General features: G+C 27.5%; 1 protein-coding gene across 1 annotated transcript; it reads right to left on the minus strand.

The window, feature by feature from the left end:
• Nucleotides 1–1440: 1440 nt before the first annotated feature.
• LOC105367703 (putative uncharacterized protein DDB_G0271606) lies at nt 1441–22052 on the minus strand. Its single transcript, XM_011506472.1, has 7 exons — nt 21939–22052; nt 6392–6573; nt 4172–4537; nt 3562–3601; nt 3008–3052; nt 2786–2950; nt 1441–1788 (listed from the first exon to the last, which is right to left on the minus strand). Exons 1-7 carry the CDS (start codon nt 21960–21962, stop codon nt 1456–1458), a joined length of 1155 nt encoding a protein of 384 aa, XP_011504774.1. The 5' UTR covers nt 21963–22052; the 3' UTR covers nt 1441–1455.
• Nucleotides 22053–22683: the final 631 nt, after the last annotated feature.

Raw genomic sequence — 22683 nt, forward strand, 5'->3', positions numbered from 1 at the left:
CACTTGACAAACCCTTGAAACAATTTCGGTAAATGATATTACCCTCAAATAAACGAAATTGTGGTATAAAAAATAATTATGTATAGTAATATATATTTTAAAAATTTTTATTTGTTTTATACGAATATAATACAAATAGTAGCTTGACTATTATCTTATTACTTAACAAAAATAATCTATACGCCTTTTACGATTTTAACAAATATTTGGTTGATTTTTTTTTTTTTTTTTTTTTTTTTTTTTTTTTTTTTACGTGCAATTCGATATTTCTCAATATTTCAGTGGGACAAAATTAATGCAAAATATCTAAAGATGTCATAATAATACTAAATGATGAAAATTATCACTGAATTAAAAAAAAAAACTACTTTTCTAGAGAGTTGTAACAAACGCACTAACTAAACACTTAAAGTATAAGCTTTTAAATATGTATATATGCAGGTTTCTATGACAAAATTTTACGGAAATAAAAAATAACCGTATTACAAAATTTCATCCAATAACGTTTACGTTGCTTAAATCTTAAGAAATTTACTTTAATTTATACGACATTACAGATAAAAAAAATATAATAATAATAAAATATTTCAGCTGTATAATATAATCTTAAGTATATTTAAGAGCACAATGGGACATAATTAGATCGATAATATTATTTAATTATTTAATTAATTATTCAATGAAAAATTACGTTTAACGACAAATATATATATATATATATATATACTGTTAAAAGGTTATTATTACAAATATTTTAAAATAAATGAAAGTATTTTTAAATATAATTCAAAAATTCCAAAACGTTATTATATTGATAATATTAGAATTAAAAAATATGATTAATTCCAATAATCTGAAATCAATTAATAAATATTGTATAAATCTAAAGTTTGTCTTATTAATCTTATTTAAATGTCTAAAAATTTTGTATTATATGTATTATATGTAAAATAAGCAGTAAATCAAGTTTTCTTATGTATTTCTAATAATAAGTTCTACGATTAGTCGTAGTAATTTAATCTTTAAAAACTGAAAACTATTTTATAAATTGACTTTATATATCTTAACGCATTATGCATTAAATTTGTCGTTTGTATTTCGTTGTTTTTTTTTTTTTTGTTTTTTTTTTTATTTTTATTTTTTACAAACTATTATACAAAATAGATTATACTTTCAAATGAAAAAAAAAAGTACCCATTGAAGATTTTCTTTTAGAATTCAAGGTGAAATGTACATGGCCTTATAAAATCAGTTTGCATTATTTTTATTGCGATTCTGAAGAAACTGTTCTATCACCATTGTAAACCAAATTGAAAGATATTCTCCCTTCTCCGAACTTATGTTTACATATGCTACATCCGATGAAAATGGCAGAATGCTTTCACGCAATTGTAAACAAAAGCCATCTTCACAATTCACGTTAATTCATGCAACGATTGCGTTTGCAATTTCTGCCTAATTTCTGTAAAGCTGAGGTCGACGGGCCTGTTTCTTGCCCATACTGCTAAGGTCGATTGTCTTACCACTCGGTAATACGAGCTTATTCTCTTGGTAGTCAACGAACGTATTAAGAATATCTAAGTCCTGTTGCTGCTGCGCTTCCTCGTCGCATCTGATTCCCGTCTCGTAGGTGTACTCGCGCCTCAGGCCATCCGGATCGACGTAGCCATATTTACCGCGGGTGATACAGTCAATGCCGATGATCTCCTCTTTGAACGAACCGTCGTCGTTCTCGAATCCCCAGATTATCGAACCGTCGGCAGTCTCCTCGCGATAGCGCCTTATCACCTGCGTACAAAGAAATGTTTTGAATTGTCTTGACGTTTTTTCGCACTTTTGAGACCGATATGCCCTTTTTCTCAATTTGCCCGGCCCTTACTTTCATTTCAATTAAGCATAGTAATATTAGACCAGAATTGTTTAAAGTAAATTTATTAATTTATATCTTATATTTATTGATTTATAATTATTTATTAATTTATATTTATTTTTTATTGTTAAGATAATAATTCATAATATTATATTCTTTAATTAAAAATTAAACCTTTATGACGCGCTGAAATTAAATTCGTTTTTCAGAATTCTAAAAATTATTAAATAATAATTTTTATAAAGCAATGGTATATATATATATATATATATTTATTCAAATATCTTATAAAATTAAATATTTTCTCATGGATAATTGTAACATAATTAAAATGATTATTAGTCTAAATATTTACTGTATTATCTTCTTAGGTAAAAAAAAACTACTATTTTTTTTTTAATTCATTTCTATTCGTAAAGGAAGTTAGAAAATATTATTTTTAAAGTTACAATATCTATTTACTTTTGGAAAAAATTAATTAATTAAAACTAATAAAAATATATGCTATTATTTTTATTATACTTTTTTAAATATTTTCTCATGGATAATTGTAACATAATTAAAATGATTATTAGTCTAAATATTTACTGTATTATCTTCTTAGGTAAAAAAAAACTACTATTTTTTTTTTAATTCATTTCTATTCGTAAAGGAAGTTAGAAAATATTATTTTTAAAGTTACAATATCTATTTACTTTTGGAAAAAATTAATTAATTAAAACTAATAAAAATATATGCTATTATTTTTATTATACTTTTTATCATTGTAAACAAATTGAAATGCTTAAACTGCCACAAATTTTTCCGGTTTATTATAACTTTTAACTTTCACAATAGCACGAGCCTCCTTACTGCAGTAATAATTACAAATTACTTTGAAGGAAAAGTTATTAAGGATAATTTCGTAAATACTACCTGCGCTACAGGTTTCTTAGTCCTTCCCTCGTAGTAATCACCGTTAGGTTTCGACTTTTTCGGTGTTACTTGCGCCCTTTGCTTAAATGGACGTGCCTCATTGATATCGTACTCGTTGCGTTCCACTAGTTGTTGTTGTTGTTGTTGTTGTTGTTGTTGTTGCTGCTGCTGGTGCTGCTGCTGGTGCTGCTGCTGCTGTTGCTGATGCTTATGCAATCTTACTGGCTTTTGTGGTCTGTACTGTACCGGCGCTATCACTTGATGGAGCTAATCGATAACCGAAAAGAACGTCAATTAGACACAACAGCCATCGATTGCTCTCTTATTGACTCTCTTGGCTTAAACTCTTATTAGTTAATTTCTAGGATTCTATAAGAGAAAAACTTTAATTCTAATCTATCTCCCCTAATCACAACTAAATTATTCCGAGCCATTTTTATTAACATTATCAATAGACATTTTGCAATGCACATTGTAACACGGAAAGACCGAATTTTTTCTGATATTAACTTTCAATGCGAGTTACATAATATCACCCGATATTACTTTTAAATATATTTTATAAATATATTGAATGGATTTCTCATTGAAAATTCACATATATTTAATAGAAATCATATAGATTTAGAATAGATTTTTTTTTTTTAGTAATATTAAATAATCAATTTTACCATTTATATTATTGCCACAGATATGCTAATGATTTGCAGGCAATTGTTAGCTTTTTTATTTTACTCTCGCGACTGAATACTTAAGAGCAGTGTAATTTTACTTACCCAAACGACATTCGTTATGTCGTTATTTATAATAATTTCGCTTTGAGCGTTTGAAAGTATACGTGATTTTTTGTTTGAAATTGACTGGTTTGCATTTAAACTTCCGGTTATAGTTTGAAATTCATGTAAAAATATCTAGTGAATATGAATTATTATTCGCAGTCATGGTCAATTTCAAGTCACAATTTATGAATAAATTTTGAGTAAATATTATACAAAATTTATACAATTTTTAGTAAAAGGTATATTTTTAGAGAATTATAATTTTATCTTTTACAATCTATCGGAAACAACTTTATAATTAGTTACTATAGCTAAATAGTTACTATAAATTGTTGTAAATTATAGATTTGTCAATATGTCGCGAAATTTTCTAATAGTCCTATATACAACAATTGCTTACACGCATTTAAATAATTTCTTTTATATTTTTTACAATACTATTATTGTATATTTTTCGAAATACTGTATTACTTGCATGAAGACTTTTTGACTTACCGCTTGCGTCTCAGGCCCAATGCTTATCGATGATCTCGACACTTGTTGAACGGGCCTGTACTGCACCGTCTGCTGCTGCTGCTGCTGCTGCTGCTGCTGCTGCTGCTGCTGCTGTTGCTGCTGTTGCTTATGTTGTTCTTGCTGTAACTGCTGCTGTTGTTGTAGATAGGAGGCGCTTACACCTGAAGGAACTGTGGGTGTTGCAGTGGCAGGAGTAACTAGATTGCCAGCAACGGCTCCGAGGTTCGCAATGACTTGAATAATATTCTGATCTTTTTCATTGTCCTCGTTTACTGGTTTTACTTCGTGTTGAATCTGTTGATGGACCTGGGGCTGTTGAATCGCCTGTATTGGCAGAGCCGAGGCTTCATCATTTTGCTCAATACTGATAGTCGATGCTGCGGAAGGTCGCGAACCTCGGATGCCCGATGTGAAAACCGGAAGTTCTGGAATGGGTTCGGCTGCTAATCGCGGTCTGCTATAGAAGACGAAAAATCAAAGAAACTGTTGGCTATCATTTCAATATTAAGATATGAGAAAATGTTTCTACACGCATTGGCTATTTCACTGTATTGTGAACATTTATGGCTAGAGATGGAGAAAGTGAGCTTTCGTTTGCTAATCAAAGGTGGACGATTAAGTTTCTTTTTACAAAGAATATTTGATTCGCGATATACATATACATATATGCGCATGCACGTAAATATGCATATATATATATATATATATATATATATATATAGAGAGAGAGAGAGAGAGAGAGAGAGAAATGGAGATAGAGAGATGATCGTAATAAAAAATATGTTAAACAAAATATGTTATATATGTGAGACACTTTTTTGTGTACAACATATAATTAATTTTGAATCATTTTCAAAGGTGAAATTTCTACATATAAAGAGCACATACTTGCTTGAAAAAGTAGTTAAGATTCAATTTTCAACTCACTGGAGCTGAAAATGAGTTTAGAAACATCTTGTGTGTTAAATGTTTATCTGTAATATCTACTTTCATTCAATCGTACTAGAATTGTGGGAATAATTTCACACGTTTAGAAACTTTATGTTTAATATTTTTATATCATAAATCTTAACGTTCTTTCGAATCATCAAAGTCCTAATGAGCAAAATTACTCTATATTATAATATTGAAACATAAAAAAAAGTAACGATTAATTCTTAACGATAAATTCTTGCTAAAGTGTTTTCATTATATCGAATAGATTACTGCGTATAAGAAATATTTATCATTAAATGTCTAATTTAATGATGAATAAGAACATAATACTATCAAATGTTATTATGTAAGCATAAAAACACTATCGGTATTTAATTTTCGAAAAAATATTTAAATAAAGTTAAACTCAAATGATTTTTAATTATTTTATTTTTTCAATTAATATAAAATTTAACGTTTATATAATAGGTGCTTTTATACATTTTATCGAAAGCTAAACATACAAAAAATAAAGTAGTCACAATTGATGTTTTTTAATTGATATCGAATAATTGATTGTACACAATCTATTTAAGAGAACCGTAAAATTTAATGTACTCGCAATTTTATGTACTAACACGCGCGCGCGCGTACACATACAATGGGAACAAATTATATAAAAATAAAATTGCATGCATATATATATATATATATATATATATATAAATGTTTATTGAAAGAAAATGTTGACTATTTCATAAATTTCCAATGAGCATTTTATCAAAAATAATCTTATTGTATTTAAAAGTAAATAATAAATTGCAGTGTAACATCAAATAATTGATAGTAAATATGAAATTATAGTCTATTTAATAAACTAATTTTCCATATCCTATTTAAGAAGATTAATTTTAAGTGACTGCTGTATTTATTAAGCGATTTTATAAAAACACAGAGTGTAAATGCAATAGGGAATAATACTTGATTAATCATCATTTTTAGTAACCAAGTCCAAAATTACATACTCAAGTAATTTTATTTTTCTCAAATTAATCTTACATAATAGTATGCGCTAATATAGAGATAGTTGATCAGTAATGTAAGCATTACTTGCAAGTACTTGCAAATATTTAATCGGTTTAAAACGTATGTTCGTAAAAAATGATTTTTTGCAAGGAATATTTTTTAGCGGGTAAATATCTCTCATTGTTATTGTTCAAAATTTTATCGTTAAAATTTTAATTAAACTCGACCGCCAACCTATTAAAGACTGATAAGACTGACAAAAAGCCAATGTAATTCTCTTACGAGGGTGCGCACTGATTCATTATTGCACTTATTATTACTGGAGATGTGATTTAAGCAGTTACATAAGACATAGTAAGTGTTGGCTTACTGTATCGGTCGTCGAAATTTTTGATTAACGATAGTTGTTTGAGGCAGTGGACTGGCAAGTCGCGGAGACTTAATTCGTCTTGTTCCCGAGATTTGCAGCAGTTTCTTCGGAGGCGCTGATACACCATTGGCAGCCTCGTCCGTATATTGGGCCAATACATATCCGGCACTGCATATCAGTAGCTAAAAGTTTGAAAATATCTTATGAACCTTAGCGTGATGAGCAAATAATGTGAGAGGGATACGAGAATACATGAGTAAATGAAGTACAATAAAATTTGAGTGATTTATATAACACGAGGTTACACTACTTGTGAAATCAGTCGGTAATTCTACTATGCAATTTACCTTAGCAAACTAAGGGAGTAAGGTAATATTGATATTAATGGAATAGAACGTAATCACGAATGATATTCATTAATAAATTGAGCTTTTTTAATGCTTGAAGGGTAATTTGAATAAATTTTAATTGACAAATTCGTAACTGTTTTTATGAATTCCGTTTTCTAGGCTTTTCAAGCACATGTCAAAAGTACAATCAAATGCATTGCTATTTATAAATATAGTCAATATTTTTTTTTATTATGATATAAAATATCCAAATAATGCGTAATAATTGAAAATTATTCTGATATTGTACACCTTATGTTTACATTTAACTGTTTATTATACGAAATGTAATAAGAAATTGGAATGAGATGAGGAAACTTTGACAATTACTATAAGAAGTACTTTATGGTAATAAATTTCTTTTTCCGTTTCTTAGCACATATAGAAGGGAGAAAGCTCGGTGAAAACGAAAAGAAGCAGGTTAATGAAATTACTGAATGTTTGGTAAAAGCGAGTGAGATTCTCGTAAGGTGGTTTTACTTATTTTTACATTCGATTCATGCGCTTGAATTTGAGGATTGAATAAAGCAATCTAAGGTGAAACCAATATATAAAAATAAGTACAACCTTCATTGCAATACAATTCACGTTATTTCTTGCAAAGTCATCGCATAACGATTGTATTTCACATGCTAAGTATTAGTTCTATGAATTCACTCCACGCGAATTGGAAAATTCTTAATTCTTTTCAACTGCGCCAGAGTAAACTTTCATCAGCCAAATTGATTATTTTATTACTTATTCTAGATATTTCTAAGATTTTTCAATATATAGGTATTTATTGCTATATATATTTTAATAAAAACTTGTATGTTTACATCTCTATTATTATTTGCCATACCAATGCATTAATATTGTATTTCTTAGTATTCTTAAAAAAAAAAAAAAAAAAAAAAAAAAAAAAAAAAAGTCTCCTTAAATTATGTGTTGAAAAGTAGTTGATTAAATTTGTTATAATTTATAAAATTAATTTTTAATCTACAATTATTTTATATCATATTACAATTTATTATATATTTTTAATTGCGGTATTTAATTCTCAATGCTATAAATCTCATTTATAAAAATAAAGTAATTCTTATTTATTTTTCTTGGCATATAAGAAGAGTAGATGGTCGTTTGGACTTTTTGTGCATTTTTTCATTATTACACGTAGTGAAAATCGTTCAACTACTTTTTAAGAATTCAAGGTCCAGTGAATAGCTGACGAGCATCTTATGTTAATATTGGGTTTCACATATAGTTGTTAGTAGTTATGTGTTCCGACTCAGGTATCTTTAATCTGATACCGAACTATTTTGTGAAGTTTTTTTTGTAAATTATTATTATTTATATTATTGTTTAACAATTTTACTTAAAAACTTTATTATTCTATATTATTTTTATTATTGCTAAGCATTTATTCTCCGTAAAAAAATTGGATGGTGTTGTATTATTATCGACTGTGATTTATTGCGCCATTTTGATGGTATATTATAGAACAATTGACAATATCAACAATATCGACAATGTTCTCATGATATTAAAACGCTTTTTACGACATTCGCTACAAAATTCGAATACAAAATAAATTATGTACATGTGATTACAAAAAATTAGAGTACGAATTTATTTCGTCCAAAAAGTTTATTCATAAATTAACGTTGATGTAGTAAAATTAAAAATTGCTATAGCTCATAGTTACAATTTCATTAACATTTATAAAAGTAATTTATTTATAAAGAAATATTTAAATTGTAATGCTCCATAATTTATATATTGTTATTTGTTCTCGAAACAACTTTCTTTTTTTTTATTTTATAATTTAAAGGTACATCTAATATTTTTATACATGTGAATTGGAGTGAAATCTGCACTGTTAATAATTAAGTCGTAATTAAGAAATTGATTGATCATTAATTGAAAGTATATATTATTATTATATAAAATTTAAATATTGTCATTAACAATGTGGAATTTTATTAATTTTTCAACACATTAATATTTATATAAAAATATTTAAAAATTAGTATTTTAATACTGAACATTCAATGTTATAGATTATTTCAATCCTTTATTAAATTAAATTAAATTAAAACGATAGTTGCCGATTTTTCATGATAAAAAACTCGGATGACCTACATAATGTTTACTGAAAATCTGTGTGAAACATATCGTTAATGAAAGCAAAATTTTATGCTCACCGAATAAGTGATTAAATGCATTCAAGTTATTCTTTAATCAATCCTTTTGCATCTTTGTAATTGCCCTGATATTGCAAAAACAAAAATTCTATAGTGCTCCGCTTTCTTTACGTGGGAAAAGTTAAGCCTCGTGCACTAAATTATTTATGGTAAACAAATGCACTTTAATGGTTTTAATAAATTATGTATTTTTTCGGACGTTTAAATATGAAGTAATAATCACCGAAATTTTCATATTTATGATGCAATCGAAACATTTTGCATAATTTGATCCTTTAATTTTTATTTAAAAATCAGAAGGAAATTTTGTATAATGCTTACTGAATAAAATTGTTTAATTTTAATTATTATTGTAACAAAATCTCACTGTTCATTCATCTATTAGTTAGACGATATAAACATTTGATAGATATATGTTTAAATTTCTTAATTTCCCATCAAGTAAGAACAAAATTATTTAAATTGAAATAAATTTAAAATTATCTTCATTGACAATTATGTGTAGAAAAATATTTTTACGCTTATTTTTATACATTCCTGTCGTTAAATAATTTTGTAGTGAATGCCGTGGAAACCATTATAAATTCATGAGAATGTTGTCGATATAATGTCGATTGATCTATAATAATCCATCAAAATGTCTCAATAAATCACAGTCGATTTCTAATCCTATCTATATCCTACAGGGAATGATGGACTTTCGCCCTTAAGTGCAAATGTCAAGATGCCATTGGTTGAAGCGATTTGCAATTTTAATTTTGATTTGTTGTAATATACTTCATTATTAATTAAATTTATTCAAGAATTAATGAAGTATTTTAATGTACGTAATAAACTTTTGGATTGAATGTATTTATTATAATAAAGTTTTCATCGTACTATATTCAAAATAACTGATTATAGTAAGCATATATTTTATTTATTTTTATTCTAATATGTAATAGAATCCTCAGATTCTCATCTATGAACAACTGAACTGTTATAATTTTTAATATTTTCTATTTTATTAATATTGAGTTTTTAAAATTTTTATGCTATTTAAATTTAAATAAATAATCCATTTCAATATTAATTATTTAACTAAAATTAGATAAGAAAATTGATAAAGATGAATTATGTTATCATGACATTTAAATACACGACAAATTTATTTAACACGTTTCAATCAAAATTGTCCCATTACAATAAAACGAGAAATCGAACAAAATAAATACTTTTCTGCTCTAATGTCAAATAATCAAGAATAAATATCATTTGAGTGTTCATTTTTTATATACCCAATGCTCTAAAGTCAAATCGAAAAAAACAAATTTTTATTATCAAAATAATATAATTAATTACGACCAATATTTATAATTGCATTAATTAAAGTAATTGAAAATATTAGTAGAATGTTTGGAATTGCTCTTAGATTTAAAATTGTAATTCATTATAATTACAGTAGTCGAAAGATACATTTATGAAGAATAAATAGCAAATTCTCCTATAATACGATAAAGTCTTAGCAAAATAAATTATAGAGTATGTTATATAATACAATGAAAATAAATTAATTTTTAACAATATTTATTTAATTAAGCATGCAATGTTCTTTTTGTTTCATGACTAAATGATTATTATCGTTATCATAATTTTATCGAATTTTGTATTTAATCGTATTTTTGTAGATTGGCATTATTGAATCTAATTAATTGATCTAATATTAATTTTATTTATCCCTCCTCTACGCTGAGCTTATAATAATTACTTTTTGCTTTATATTTTATATATAATTAATATCTGCACGTTGCTAATGCTTTGATAGAATTTACACAATTTAGCATACACAGTTTTGTTATTTATTGTAAATAAAGCATTTATTACAAGTTTTTAAATGCTTCTCCTAATAACTTGAATAACAATGAGAACTTTCATTGCTGAAATAAAATTATTTTAAATTTATTTAAAATTAGACTTCAAAGCAACACGTAGTTTAACCACAAAATACTCGTATATCCCATGGAGCAAGAGCCAAAGCAAAAGGACGTTCTTTCAAAGATCATCATCATTGAATTATCGACATGGAAAAAAATTCTACCTAACGTTGTTTGCCGACACAATCGTCCGTAATTTGCCATTCGAATGGTAAAGTCGCCGTGAATTATGCATACGCCTGCCGCCGCTTGAACGAGAGAAAACGAAATTGAAAAGGCGAGAACAGGTGACTTTTCAAAAGCAGGAGTTGTTACGAGTCCAGTTCGCACTTGCAGCAAGAAAGTGCACCTCGTCAAGATGCTATAATTCCGTAGCGGTGATTGCATGTACAGTGCCCGTGCACCTATTAACTCATCGCGCGTAAACTGTTTTACGCGCCGTGTAACAGGACCAACCGCGCTGCCTTCCAACTTGCGAATGTCGAAATTTCTTTTTTTTTTACTCTTTCTTTCTTTCTTTCTTTCTTTCTTTTTTTTTCTTTTTACGAATTCTCGCGCTCCTGGGCATTCTGACGTAACGAATCCAATTTTAGAGTCTGTCCTGGGATTTCTTATTCACCTTCCTTCTTATCTTTGTTTTTTCGCTGTACGTGAAAATGACAAATTGGTAAAAAAATTTGCAATATTATTAGAGGACTTCGTGTTCGAAAGATTATAGTTTCTAAATTATCGAATGGGTGACCCAAAAAGTGTGTAATTTGATCGAATGGAAGTAAAAGAAGAGGAAGGCTCGAAGTCTTGGTTATTGCGTAAAATTTCGCCGTGCCATGACAACCGATTATGTATACGACGGCTTGTCACACAGGTTAAATGATTTGGAATAGTTGGCGAGTAACCGATGCAACTATGGTATCCGCACTTTATTATTAAATGTAATACTACTTGTCTTATTGGCACAAAATTTTTAAATGTTCTGCATATTTTTATATTTATTACTGTATTGTAATCGCATCATGAGTATTTTCTTCCAACATAATTTGGTACTTTCTAAGTTTTCTAATTGCATTTTATTTAATGCATAGGCTTGACTGAGCTCATTTTTTTCTAGTTTTAGCTCGACTGTGTGGCTATTATGAGTATAAAATATTAATTGATGATAATTTGTATATTATCATGGTTTATAACTGAATCCTGAATTGTCCCGAACAGAAAGAGATAATAAATAATATTTTAATTTAATAGATGACATTCATTGCATCCTTCAATTTTCCAAATCCACTTTCTTACAATAATTAAAAATAGAAATTTCATATAATAAATCAATTACATTAATTTTTAATTTGTGTATTTTAAAAATAATGAAATGTGCTTGCTAACAGAAGTGCCAGTACTTGTATCAAATAATTTCACGAAATTATGTAAGTCAAAAATTGAAGTTAATAAATTATAATTATTCTTCATTTTCTGATAAAAAGTTATCTTAAATATATCGCTTAAAATAAAATATGAAAATAATAAATTGGTTTATTTCATTGAAATTATTGATTTATACGAAAAATGAAAATTATATTTTAAATTAATTTTATATATGATTTTTAATTTTTTTTTTTTTTTTCTTTTTTTTTTAGAAAAACTGCTTTGTGAACTATTCATTTTTTAAAACCTTAAATTACTTATTTCAATTACATATTATTAACTAGAATCTTAAAAAATAAGAAACATATAATGAGAATTGAAAATAAAGTAATGACTGTTACAACTTCATAAATAAGTATAAAATAAACATTATTTATTTATTATATCTAGAATGCTAGATCTATGTGTCACACATTTTAATAAAACAATCTTTTGCATAATTATTATAATTTAATTTAATTCAATATAATCATCTCTATTTATTGTTTAGATCCGAATAAGGAAGCGACAATTATTTCATGTCATTAATATTTTAATATTTGCTAATATTTTTATTCGGTGAAAAATGAAAATGTAGACTTATGGGTATTATGAGAATTTTTATCAATTTTTTCTGCAATTTCCATTCAATCGCACAAAAGGACAAGCCACTGTGTAATTATTAAACAATAAACAGAGAAAATGAATGCTTATACACTATTGAGTATCGGAAAAATCGATTCAGAGAACGTACAGGCACCCACGGATCCATACACGCAGGCCCACCTACCCGAACACACATGCGCACGCACGCACGCGCACACGCATACGCACTTATCTGGAAAGTACAACAATCATAAGTAATGAGACTTTTGCATATATATTATTAATATATTTAGATATTTCATTATTTGATGCAAATAAGATCGAGCTTGTTAAATTTATTGAAATACAGTGGTGCCGAAGGCTCCGAATTTTATCCAATTTCATTTATAAAGTTTTTGTAAAATAAATATTTTGAATTTTACTTTCACTAAATTTATTAAAAAAAAATTGAAGTCATTTTTTAAAGGAGTTATGATGTATGATATAATACGTTAAATCTTCAATTTCTAGAAAATTAAATCAGAGGCATCGCTAGATATTTTTAAAATATCGGGCAAGCTATTTGAGACTGTATATTTAAAGTAAAATTAAAAGTAAAGTTAAAAGAAGACATATCATGCTAATTTAGTAAGAAATAAATAGTTGTTATTTAAAATAATTAAAAATTTCAAACTTATTTAAAAGATACCTAGTCGAATATTAATTATATATAATACATTTCATAATCCGTATTTTTTCAATATTGACTATAAATTTAATAATTAGTATGAAATAATATTAAATTTTTATTCTCTGATTTATAGACAATATTATATAATAAAAATGGCACACACCCGCGCGCACGCGCACGCACACACACACACACGTGTAGAAAGTACGTAATATTATTTTATATCTTTAAAAATATGTATGTAGGAAATATCCTATGCTATATATTACTTTTAACAAATTTAATTTTATCCAATACATTTAAATTGATTTTAATAACATAGTCTTTCATTCATACAATTTGTTATGTAATATGAAACTTGAATTTATAAACTTGTCAATCTTATTAAATACTCGCAATTTAATATGAACTGAATTAATGATTAGAGTAATAAAATATGCAATTTTATTTTATTTATTTAATTCTTTCTTATATTTATCATTGTAACTAAAAATATTTAATATATAGTAATACGCGATTTGATAAAAGTTAGCTATTCTCGTTAAAATAATCAAAATCATTATGACAAGCCACACTTGTAAGAGTTCGAATGATACTAGTTGAAAATAGAATGTCTACGACAATTTTATGTTTAATACAATGTTTTTGTAATAGTTACAATTCAAGAAATTCGTAGAGAATGATTACATGTATAAAATTGTCATAAGTTTATTATATTTGAGCCTATAAAATTTATATTTACATGAAATCCCTGAAAAGATATTCATATAAGATGTGCCTAAAAACAGAAATGTATAATAATTTTTTTACCAATTTTATATGCTACAAAATTAATTTTAAAGATTTAGAGTTACATAATGAAGGAATGTATTAATTTTTTTATGAAAGACAACTGTAATGGTACTTTTAGTTTGCAAGGAAATGTTGTGGACGCGTTAGTTTATATAATTCGAATTTATATTTTATATTGAATTGATCTAGAAATTGCTCTTGACCTAGTCAAAATCGTGGATTATGCTAATAAACACATTTACCTACGTTCTTAGAATTTATTATTTAAAAGGCATTCCATTTGACACCTGACGATTATTTATATAACAATTATGGCGAGATGCTTTTAACTATCCAGAATGTAAATATAATATTGTAAAATTATCGACCGAAAATATCAAAAATGTAAAAATTAGTCAATTAAAAGTCAATTAATTATTTCCAATTAATATGCTTAATTTCGTAAATTGTAAAATTTCCAGAGATATAAATGAGAAGAGACGCGTAGCGCAATAATCCTAAAATAAATGCCACGAGCCTCGGTAAGACTCCAGGCATATTTTTTCGAATTTATTAAAATGTATGATCGAAAGGTACTTTAAGTAATATATAATGGCTGTGCTAGATTTTACCTAGTTCAGTGCGCATCATAAGCAATAAAATTTAGTGCCTTAACTTAAATACTAAAATGATTTTACGATGTAATACAAGGAAAATATGTATCCGTCGAAAAAAAAAATATGTACCACACGTCAAATCGATTATTTCACGGGCTCGGTGATACGTGCGCGCGCCAAAGGTTTTCTTTCAACTTCTTATGATCAGATAACGAACGAATCCTCGAACGCCGTTGATGAAATTTCTCTGTCCTGTAACGTCATCCCCTTGCGCGGCAATTATAACGCGCCGTCACGGTGATTATTGCTCGTTTCTTGACCGCGAGCTCAAGGCAAATATCGCGAGCCTTTGATTGCCCGAGCCGACACACCCCACGTAACTCAAATAATTCATTGTTGGATTGTGTATCGCGAGCCGAGAATGCACACGACTCACTAACGCGTAGCTGTAACATGTGGCGTGGTTGGGCGGCGGTGGGGTGGGGGAGGGGGAGGGAGGGAATGGCCTTAAGGTGATATCGGAATACACTCCGGTTAGAAAGTCGGATTTCGGAACGCCTTTTGAGAAGTTATGAGGTGCTCGAGACGCTGAAAAGGGTATGTGATGATGTAAAAGTACTCTCGTTTAGCCTTGGTAATAAACTCCTAATCGATTTAGATCTACTTCCAAGAATTTCTGCCTTAACGTCTCTTTGCTTTGTATTTGTTATGTTAAGAGTAAACACGTGTGCAATGTTTTGCCGCCCACTGTCATTAAATAATCACGTATCGAATACAATGCATTTGGAGAGGTTCTTAGGTAAGTCAACTAGAATTGTAAATACAGCAGTTGTATTTGAGTCCGGTTTAATAAATTCATGCATTCCAACTACGTATAAAAATAATGCCATTTACGACTGAAAGTCTAAAATATATTTCACGACACTCATAATCCCAATAGATTATGTAAAAATCGTAAATAAATATAAAAGGCCAAATTGCAAGTGCGTTGCAATAATACGTGCATAATATATTAATGTATTTATAATTATCGGTACTTTACACGTGCTGTTTCATGGTAATTGAATTTTTTGTTTGTAACGAAATCGATCGTTTCGGAATTTGTGCGTGCTTGCGTGCTTGCGTGCTTGCGTGCTTGCGTGCGTTTTTGCCGGCTCGCATAACGCGTGCAGCACCCAAATTTTTCTTTTTCTTGTTTTTTTTTCTTCCATCTTCGAAACTTTATATAAAAAGAGCACAGCATTTTGCCGCGATAAGGATCGATTGTCGCGGATAAGAAATGCCGATGAATATCCAATCAAATTTTCTGAGACGCGCGTCGATATCAGACGGTCCCATTGAGCGCTGGCGGATATATAAAAAATAATTATTAAAGAAAGCGAGCCAATGATTATGGATATCGGGATGTTATATCTATTACATGTCAGCTCGGAATAAGAGTCAACAGTTCTGTACGCTTGTGTATGTTTGTACCTATTACGTACTTGTAGATACGATGCTAAAGCTTAGCAGCGGGACTCGGGTAGGTTAGCAGCGCGCTCTCTTTTCTCGATTCTCACCTATGCGGCTGCTCCGAGTCTAGAGTAAATATGTGTGTGCACGCGTTTACTGAACAGAAGGTGAAAGTGCTCGACATATCGAAAAATTTCGTTTCCGTATCGGCGCGCGTTCCTTCGCTTGATCACACGCCTTTTTCCGTTCTCTTTCCGCCTCATTTCTTTCTCGCCGACTTTGTGTCGCCTTATCTTTTTAACCACCTTGGCATGTGCCCGCTACCGTTGCACTAATTTCGATGCGTACTTTAACAATTTCTTTATCGACTATTGTCTATTATACTAATTGACTAACTCGTGAAGAGTGGCGTAATGAAAGATCAAGGGATATCTTTCGACGCGCGATACTCGCCGAAAAATGTTCATTTCCTACTTCTTTTCTCCCGGATCATTATTGGTTAATGTTTGTCTCATCTGCTTTATTCAAGCTAAATATACGTTTTGAGCGTAATAAATAATGGTTCCCAGATCAACTAAACTGTCGTTATATATATTATGAAGTAACTGTGTTAATATTATCTTAAACATGGCTCGTTTCTTATGTGAAATGTTCAAAAGATGCTCGACTCTTGGGATTAAGTTATTAGTTTTGTTAATGCTAAAGACTAATTTTTTCACTGATTTTCGACTTCAATTTCAACTAATTTTAAAATGTTTTACTTATGTAAGTTCGTTATATGTCATACAATATTTTTCAATTTCATGTATATTGATTTGTACCAAAAAATAATTGTCCTCTCAATAAGTTTAAAACAAATAAGAAAATGTTTTTCTGTTTTAATAAATAGTCGTTCTAATCATTCTGACATTTATATCGTATAATCTTATAAATTGTTATTAATAATTTTGTTCTATAATTTTGTACGAATTAAATACATTTTATGCTTAGCTATTAGACATGATTATTTAAAAGGAGTATTTTATCTAAGCTAAAAAATAATTGGAAATTAAAATCACAACAATTTATAATTTCGTATAATTATCAATAAAATATTTAAAGTCGTTGAAGAAAATAATAGCTGGTATTATTATAAACTTGTAAGTTGAATTTCATTTTCCATTATGATTTTCCATTTTAATTTTAATTGTCTCTATTTTATAAAATAGGTCTTGTAAAGGAGTAATAATTCTCTTGGCGGCTAATAATATAAAATTTTTTATCGGAATATCAATTTATCGTAATGAAAATATAATTGTAATTTCAAGTATTGTCCGATTAACGTTTAAAGTCACTTTAAGAGTTTTTAATATAGCTTTCACATAATTCATTGATTTAAATTTACTATGAATTTCAAATTTAATATAAAACAAAAACTCATATTTTAAAAACATCAATGATCGTATGTAGTAAGTATATTAATCTAGACGTATATTAACTATTAAAAATATAATTAATATACTAATGATAATTTAAAGTTTTTTTTTTTTTTTAAGTGACATATTTTTAGTAAATCTAGCTTATGTAAAAACATTTAAATTTCCATCAGAATAAATTGTTAAATAAGATAAATTATACAAATTAACGAATTTGGAAATAAGTGCTCCAAAAATATAAGAATTGATTCTACTTGATTGATTCGAAAACAAAAAATCTACTCTAATTTTGCTTCAAATAATTCAGTAGCAAATTTAATTAAATAAGTGTTATAATATAATTGGAAATAAAATATTTTAAACGAAAGTGTTTCGTAATTATTCAATATTAAATGTCTATTTATAATTAATTAAGTTTCATAAAATATTTATCTAAAATTTTAACATAATTTATATTTAATTCCATAATTAATTTATACTGTGAAATCAATTTAAGTATTTAAAATAACGAAAAAATAGTTACGTCTTATCAACTTAACTGACCAAATGATATAAATTAAACGAAAGTATATTACTGTATAATAACTGATGTTTATTCATAAATAGTAAATTTAATGTATTACTTATAATTTATGGAGCCTTGCGAATAAAATTCGATTAATAAAGTCGTCGATCAAATAAAGATTTTTCATTCTTATTCTATTCAAATCTGCATAAAATATTTAAGAAACTAGTGTTTATAATTTGTAAATTATGAATTCAGTTAAATAAAAAAAAATTAAATTAACTAAATTTTTCATTAAATTAAGTTTACTAGAACATTTAAAGAAATTATTTTTCATTATCATCTCATTGTTTTAACAATTATTTAATATATAATGTAGCATGAATGAAAGCTTTCTCTTTTCACTTGCATCGTCTCTTTTTAACATGTGTTAAGAAGTCTGTGATTTCGAGAAAATACCACATATTTTTTTAAACCAATCATTATTTCGAAACCATTGACTTATTTAAGACTGCATATTCCCACTTCAATATTTTTATGCATAGAAAACCAAGGTTTAAGTTTTTTTTTCAACTAATTTGTACACTGCTACATTCTTTATAAATTCTTGAGCGTTATTTATAATGATGTTGATAAGAAAACGAAGAAAATCAGGCTTACTTTTCCAAATGGATTTATGAGGCTGAATTTTGTTTTGATTTAGCGATGTGTTTTATATTTATTAAAGATTATTTATTTAATAACATGTATCAATTGAATGATCAATAGAGTAAATTCTTGGATGAAAAATTGAATATTTTAATTTTTGTATTTCGCTATATTTACTATGAAATAATTAAATATATTGACACGTTCGCACTATCCTTTTCTCTATTTCTTATACGATGCTTTACATATTTTCCAATATACGTAATTTTATATATGCATATGTATATACAAATGCGTGTATATACAGTTTATAATTTATACAAATTCTCATGACTTATTATAAATTCAATTTTTCTGGAGCATATACACATTCACATTTTTTTATGCGTATTTATATGTATATATGATTTTAAAAACTACTCAACATTATGGGATGCAACTTATTTTTTTATATTTCATCATATAAATATTATGTAAAGTTTCATATATCTTTTCATTCATTGCCATTCTAAATTCTGTATCCCTTGATTTCTCTGGTTAACATTTTTATTCTTCAAATAAACAATGAAATACACTTGTACGATTATAAAGTACAATGAAATGTAAAAAGATTGCATAGTTAGTAAATACTGAGTGGAAAGATATTAAACTTTTATATTTGAAATAAAGTTATTTTATTTCACGTTATTTTATTGTTCTTGAATAAATTAATATCTCATAATCACTTATTGTAATGAGTTTATTGATTGCTTTGAAATATTATATAATAATATATGTAACTAAAATATCAATAATATTACATTTTAATTTTGTTTTGTTTTTATTATTAAACATTATTTATTAAGAACAAAAATAGCTAATTTCAAGGACTATAAGAATAGACTAATTTATGCGAAATAAATTACATTATAAATTAAAAATGAGCCCACATTAATTATTTAGCTAATATTTTTACATATGATGTGTAGGAAATATAATAAACAAATTGTAATTTTTATATAAAAATAATCGTGTCGTATTATAACCAAGAATAGGAAACTTTTTTATTTAGAAATATATTGTAAACTAGAATATTATTGCATCAACAAAATATTTAAATTTATTTTTTATATATGCATTTTACAATAGAATTTCGAAATATTTCTCCAATTTTCACTCGAAATTTGAAACTATTTACATTGATATTCAAACTATAAATTCGTTTATCAGCTATTTATGTAGGCCATTGAAGGTCATTGAACGATGAAATAAAAGAAAAAATGTATGCAAAGATCAATAAACTGTTAAGAATTTTAATCGAGTTTTACTATGCAAAGCGTGTAACAAGTCAATAATAGTTGTTTGGCAAACGATGATGTCATCTTCGGTAAATTTATAAAGATTTTTTAGCTCACATTGTGGTAGATAATATTCACTCTTTTAACAAATGTAAGTATAATATCTAATAATTGTTAAAAGTTAATATACAGAGTAAGAACTTAATATTTGTGGACAAAAAAATTACAAAATCTCTAGTTAACTTTCTATATTTTATAGATTTATATTTTGTTGGTATATAACGTTAACGTATTTACAATCTGTTCATATATCGAATTGTTCAGAAATTATTATTATATATAATATATTTATGTTCATTATTTTTGGTTAATTAGTAATGTATTAAAAATATTCGTATAGTGGGTAGTTTTCAATTGTCACTGTCTATTTTTAATATTTTTATTAAATTAAAAATATCCATACAATGGAAGTTTAATCCATTCTCTACGTTATACAATAAAAGTATACATGAATAGGGAGACGGAATTTCTATATAAACGTTGTATTAATAAGCAAATTAAAAATTATGCGGGATGTATAAAATAAGGTACCCATTCGTTTGAATAATATTTGCTTGACTGTAACTTCCTCACAATATACACTAGATACAACTAGTTTTCAATTCAATGAATGCCAAAGAACTAAATTATTAATTTTTAACAAATATATACTAAATTTTTCATACCTTTTACGTCAATTTACATAATATGTTTATGAAGATCATATAAGAGAAATTTTTTATATTATATAAATCAGATTATATTTCTTATGAATACTCAAAGTACGTATCGAAACAGTCGATCAATTATATATTGTAATATTCAGATTAGTCGAAAGTTAAAACAAACGTCAATTGCATAATGAATGAACATTTTGCATATTTACCGCGTAATAAAAATTCTTTGTTTTGAAATATTTGTCACGATTAAAGATTTACAAATTAGAGACAAAGTTTTATCAAATGTAAACGGAATTGAATTGATTTAAAATGATATTAATACTGAATAAACATAACCAATTATTGGTATAACAATTATGACAAATGTCTCAATACCAATGGATCAATATTTAAACAAATCTTCCGATTTCTACAGAAGATATTTACATTTATTGATATAGTAAAACAACTTATGTTACTATTTGTATAAGAGAATTGATAGTAAATAAGAAGATTGTTAGAAAATCATTGATTATCTTAGTTTTCAAATGAACTAATATACCTAATAGTACCTAAATAGTACGTAAAAATTTTCTCCAATTACGGAAACTACAATATTGACTTTTAAAAACTACGAACAACGAACAAATGTATTTATTGTGCAAAAGTATTTATTTAGTATTTATGCATGATCACTCGAAAATTATTAACAAAGAAGTAATAAAATTCCAATAACTATTCATCAATTGTCAACCATTTTTAAATTCGAATTAAGTCACAACTTATGAAAATCTATAACCAATTATCGACGACCACCAGTAGACTCGATGTTTCACAAGCATCGTCTCACTCAATAAAGCTTCAGCGTACAACGCATCTGCCACTACCGCGAAATTCAAAAATCACCAAGCGCGCGGGCGCGCCACCCCTATAATCATATTCGCCCTGACTATGGATTACTCGCGCTCCAGGAAATCACCACGAAACACTGTATCGTTTTGTACTTACGATCGTCGCAATGCGTAAGGCCATGCTTTTTCTTTTCGCAATGTGACCACTTGGGCGTGGTGCGTGGTTTGTGTATACGATATTCCCTTACTAGCTCGGGGCAGACCACCGCCTCGACTTCTTATACTTATATCCCCGCTGCAATATTGTCCGGCCCTCTCCTCGCAAAACTCTCCGTGCCTTGCTTACTCTCCCGTCTCTCTCTCTCTCTCTCTCTCTCTCGCTCTCGCTCTCCCTCCCTCCCTCCCTTCCTCATCCTACCACTCTCATTCACTCTTTTCTCCAGAGTAGGTTCGCGAGCTCGACAAGCCTTGTCGAGATAGCCGGCCGACTTTCCTTTAAGGTTGTATTAGCTTTACAGTCTGTATCAGAAGCGATTCAGCCAAGATCAATGGATTATTTTTCTATATTGATTCTTGGACATTTATTTCGATAATTTTTATCGATGCTTTATTAGCTCCCATTCCGTGCATTGTTAAACTCACGCTGCTTCATTCTAAACCATTAGCATTATTCTATTATTCGTATTTTTACATTCAGTTTTTGCAAAGTATTATCTATATGTGTGCAAACAATATAGCATTAACTATAATAATAAAGATTAATACAATGAAGCAAGATAGTATAAAAAATTTTATTTCAAATTTTATTTTTAAACTACATTCGATATATTCATTTCTAATTAGCTAATAGTAGCTTGAAAAAAAAAAAAAAAGAAAAAAAGAAAGAAACAGCTCCTAACTAA

Source organism: Ceratosolen solmsi, unplaced genomic scaffold, assembly GCF_000503995.2.
Source record: "Ceratosolen solmsi marchali unplaced genomic scaffold, CerSol_1.0 scaffold7, whole genome shotgun sequence".
Taxonomy (NCBI): Eukaryota; Metazoa; Arthropoda; class Insecta; order Hymenoptera; family Agaonidae; genus Ceratosolen; species Ceratosolen solmsi.

What these genes read in the sequence shown, in the direction of transcription:
- LOC105367703 (XM_011506472.1), bottom strand. Translation starts at nt 21,962, where the DNA reads ATGGCCTTACGCATTGCGACGATC. An exon ending in CATAAGCAACAGCAGCAACA is followed by an intron (nt 3,602 to 4,171) that starts GCAGCAGCAGCA and finishes AAACGCTCAAAG; the next exon opens with CGAAATTATTATAAATAACG. An exon ending in CTAAGAAACCTGTAGCGCAG is followed by an intron (nt 1,789 to 2,785) that starts GTAGTATTTACG and finishes CTTTGTACGCAG; the next exon opens with GTGATAAGGCGCTATCGCGA.